At 55.4% G+C, this 4,253-nt stretch overlaps 1 protein-coding gene across 1 annotated transcript; it reads right to left on the minus strand.

Annotated features, from left to right (window-relative positions):
• Positions 1 to 261: 261 nt before the first annotated feature.
• Positions 262 to 2,585, minus strand: CGCA056_v010310 (Transcriptional regulatory protein moc3; the record flags this gene model as incomplete). The annotated part of the gene is made up of 3 exons (XM_037325557.1): positions 262 to 1,790; positions 1,841 to 1,927; positions 1,976 to 2,585. 3 exons carry the CDS (start codon positions 2,583 to 2,585, stop codon positions 262 to 264), a joined length of 2,226 nt encoding a protein of 741 aa, XP_037175720.1.
• Positions 2,586 to 4,253: the final 1,668 nt, after the last annotated feature.

A 4,253-nucleotide genomic window follows, 5' to 3' on the forward strand; every position in this document is an offset into this window, starting at 1 on the left:
TCCATTGAATGAAGCGTGGAATGCAGTGACCCCCCTGTACATGATGTCGTCTCCGTTACATGCCTCGTCCGATAACTCCAACCTCAAGAATGCCGACCCAGATAGATGGTATGAAAGTACTGAGGGAAAAATAGCGAGAGAATACAGCACACGGGTATACCGGCGGAAAAGTAATACGAGCAGCGCATGTGCCCGAGAGTGAGCGAGAGATGATGGGTAGCGATGAGGTGGTTGAGCGTGGCCTCTTGTCCGGTGAGATGCTCAAGTGCACAAGAAGTCGAGGCCTTGGTTTCTCGCGACGGTCTGCCAATCCCAAACTGAGAGCCAGTCGCCAAAGTCCATGAGACGCCAGAGCTCCTCGAGCACGTCGAGAACACGGTCGCAGTTGCGAAGACCAGTGTAGCCACGGATCGATCGGACCACAGTTCGGACTCGCTCCTGCTGTGCTGGATCAAAGCAGGTCGCTCCGATGACGAGACAAGGCATCAGCAGCAGAGTCAAGGCAGGGTCGGAAGGCTTGAAGCCCTCCATAATTTTCAAAGATTCTTCAACAGCTGAAGTGATGCGGTTGTCGTGCTGAGGGGGGCGACGGATGGGTGGGGGGGACGCAGGACGCTGCTCGTCGATGACGGCACAACTCGAAGAGCCGGCGTCAGACTCGTGCATGGAGCTCGTCCTAGAGGGACCTCGAGAGTTGGGATCACGCTTGAGATGCATGCTCAAAGGGAATCCTGTCGCAGTGGAAGGCCTGAGTCCAGGGGACGACGCACAGCTCGTCGCCGTCGATGGACGCGAGATCTGCGAGTGACGGCGAGAAGAAGACGACGAGGTCGACGTGGCAATCGAAGTTGCCACGGAAAACACGGATGGTCTCCTCTCAGCTGACGTGGGAGGGTAAATGGTTCGGAACAGATGCAAAAACATCATGTGCTTGTAGACATGTCCCACGCGGTGCCTGCTGTCGCCCGGTGGCCACATGGGCATCCACTGCTCGATGGCCTCCTGAATCTCTTGTGCCCGGTACAAGATGTGGTAGTTCACAACCGTCTCAGATCCTCGGTAGACGCTCTCGCGAATGGCGTTCCTCAGTGTAGTGATGTGGCAAAGGTATTGAAAAAGGCCATCGGCGACACCCAAGAGCCGAGGGGACTCGATGGGAACCAAGGGACTCCAGTCTTCGGAAGCCAGACGAGGACCGTCCATAGCAGGATGCCACAACAGCTCGTCAGCGTAGATATGATATTGGAAGAACTCCTGGATGAAGCTGAGAAAGACCGTGTCCTCCGGGGGCGTCTGCTGGATAAGCTCCTTGTACCCTCGGAGATGAACCCTATGTTCGCCATGAGGGTTGCCTTCAATCAGGGTGGTGACCAGAAGACATAGCATCTGGGCGAAACGAGCAGTGGATATGGTCTGCCCATCAGCGTTCTCCTCCTCGGAACGACGGATGTCGGCATAGAATGATTCCATCGCCTTGTTGTGGTGATAGTCAGATCTTTCCTGGAGTGCCTCGCGGCTGGTCGTTGGGTTTTGCTGAAGCAATTTGGCACCATAGGGCGTGTCGAAGTCGATGTGCTTGCTGCTCATGGCAAGAACCGAATGCATCACACCTTGGTGGAGGTTTGCCAGCGGTAAAATAATATCTTTGAAGGCGTTCTTTGCCTCGCCCTCCACAGTGAGAACATTGCTGAGGTGAACGCCGTAGTGTCTCCAGAAGATCTTGTCTTCAGTGGTGTCGACGCCGTTGAACAGGGGCTGCATAGTGAAAACGACCGAGTCTTCAATGCGATCTTTGAGGTTGTTAGTGTCGATAAAAGCCAGGGCAGTCAGTGACACTCACCATCACAGGCCTTCTCCTTGCCGCTCCTCCAAAGCTTCTTCTCGTGGTAGCCCTCGCAGACGACGGCGTTCTTTTCGCAGTTCATGCCTGCCATGACGTTAGCTAGCCCCTCAACATATCGAACAGTTTACTCACATCTTGGCTTGGCTTCGTCACACTTCTTCTTTCTCCTTCGACAAGTAATGCACCCAGTCTTGGATCTTCCCTTGGTAACCTTGCTAGGGTTCACAACGGGCGCCAGCGGGTGCTTGCGAGGTCGACCTCTAGGTCGCTTCTGCTTCGGTTGGGTAGTTGTAGGTGAGATCAACGAGGACTCTGCCGTGTTGAGCGGTGCTTCCTTTACATCATCTAACTTGAAATCATCGTCAAGTGGTTCGAGTTTGGGTACAGTAAGTATGTCGTCCGAGCCCTGTTCCCACACAACATCGTTGTCAGCGTCGTCTCCGTCGAAGGCATCAGCGTGGGCGGTGCTCCAGGAATCAGTGCAAGACGAGGATGCGGAGTGTACCATTGTCGGGGCGCAAGAATGGTCCATCGCTGAGTTGTCCATGCCGGTGCTGATGGGAGACAGCTGACCAGTGTGCGAGTGAGTAGTGGTGGCGTTCATCCAAGCCGCAGCTTGGGAGGGAGACGAGTGTGGGTAGAGTATGTTGTCGTTCATGCTTTCGTCTGAAGAATTGCTGTGGTTATCCGACCAAGAGATATCTCCTTCATCCGACACGACTGGCAAAACATTCGAATCCATGGCTCGTCAATAACGAGACCATGCCAACACAGAAAGGACCAAAATAAAGGTTGCGGTGCCAGTCGGCCGTGTATGTGGACAGACGAGGCGGTGGCGGGTAATCGGGAGCCGGGCAGTCCAGTCAGATATCAAGACCAGAAGGCCATAGGATATCCTCGGAGACGAGGTGGGTAGGCAGGTGGCAGAAGTGGCCTACCAAGTCGACAACGGATTCGAGGGGGCAGACCAACAGACGACAGGATATCGAGGTCGGCGAAGTTGTTGAAGATCAAGACCGTGGCGGACCGCTCAAGAAGAAGGGAAAGGCTGATCACTGAGGAGCCGTCGTGGAATGGAGGGGCTGAAGAGGGTGGAGAGATGATCGCTGGGTCTTATTTGGAAACCAGCTTGCCGTCGAGACAAGGTGGGAGAGAGAGGATGAGGGTCGTTGGACGACAGGACATGGGCCAGCCGCTTTCGAGGGGCGGGATATGCACATACATATCTGCAGATAGCTGCGCTGCTAGTGGGTGGGAAGTCTCGACAGCGACAGGGTCTGTCTGGAGGAGCGAGGACGACGTGCAGAGAATCGATGTTTCTCCCACACGCACTAAAGGTCCCCTAGCACCTTAGCTCCCCACATGCAAGGTGTGCACGACGGCGAGTTGGAGGGGAGTATTGTTTCCCCTACGATACATAGTAGATGGACGTGGGCGGATAAGAACGGTGTGGGATGTGAGGTGAGGTCTCACGTCGTACCGACTGTGCCAAGAGCAGCCCACCCCGTCTGCTCCTCCGCCCCCAGACCAGACAGGTGCTGTTGTGCCGTCGGTGCCGTGAGGTAGATGATGCTAATAAAAACTCCAGTACCAACCTGGTAGCAGTTGTATATGGGACAAGAACCAGAGGGAGCGAAAGCAGAGCGGAATTGCTGTCAGCTTGGCTGTCGTCGATGGTGGATGGGCACTGTGGATTTTTGGGACCTTGGCGACATCTCCCCACTTGCAATGCAGTGGTGCGGTACGATGCGTTGCGGTGCCTCTTCTGATCTGTCGAGTGAGAGAGGGTCGAGTCGGGCGAGCGAGCAAGTGAGCGAAGGAGACACGCTGGATGCCTCTGGTCATTGTCCTGTTTGCTCCTGCGACCAGCCCGCTCCTCTTCCTCAGGCCCCTCTCTGCCTACGGTCGTCTCCAGTCCGTACCCTTGCCGTCCATCAGCCCTGGTCGTTGCTAGCGTCGACTGGCCTACCACCCCTGCCAGTGACAGTGAGGTACCGTCATGTACCCTAGGTCGCTACCCGCACGACACATCCCCACGATGTCCAGAGGCATTGTGATTCGCCGTCGTAGAATTTCTTCTGTTATTAACAAGGATCATCTTAGCCAGAAGATGGACTGTGCGCACCCCCCCATCCAAGTCATGCTCGAAAGAGCGTTGCAGCGCGGAGACTCCACCGAAAGTGGGAGAGGTCAAGGTGAGGAGGAGGGTGAGGGTACGAATAGCGTGCGGTGCAGTGCTTGGTTCAAGTTAGAAAGAGACATGGCCTGTCGATGGGGCATGGATGCGATGCGTGCACGGCGAGATGAGCCCTGCTCAACCATGATGATGAGATGCAGACATGAGAGAGATGAGCCATGGCCGACCCTGAATCACGACTCATGGGTCATATGCGTAGGGAAAACAGGTAGT

Source organism: Colletotrichum aenigma (assembly GCF_013390185.1).
Source record: "Colletotrichum aenigma strain Cg56 chromosome Unknown KSG_Cg56_contig07, whole genome shotgun sequence".
In the NCBI taxonomy this organism is placed as follows: domain Eukaryota; kingdom Fungi; phylum Ascomycota; class Sordariomycetes; order Glomerellales; family Glomerellaceae; genus Colletotrichum; species Colletotrichum aenigma.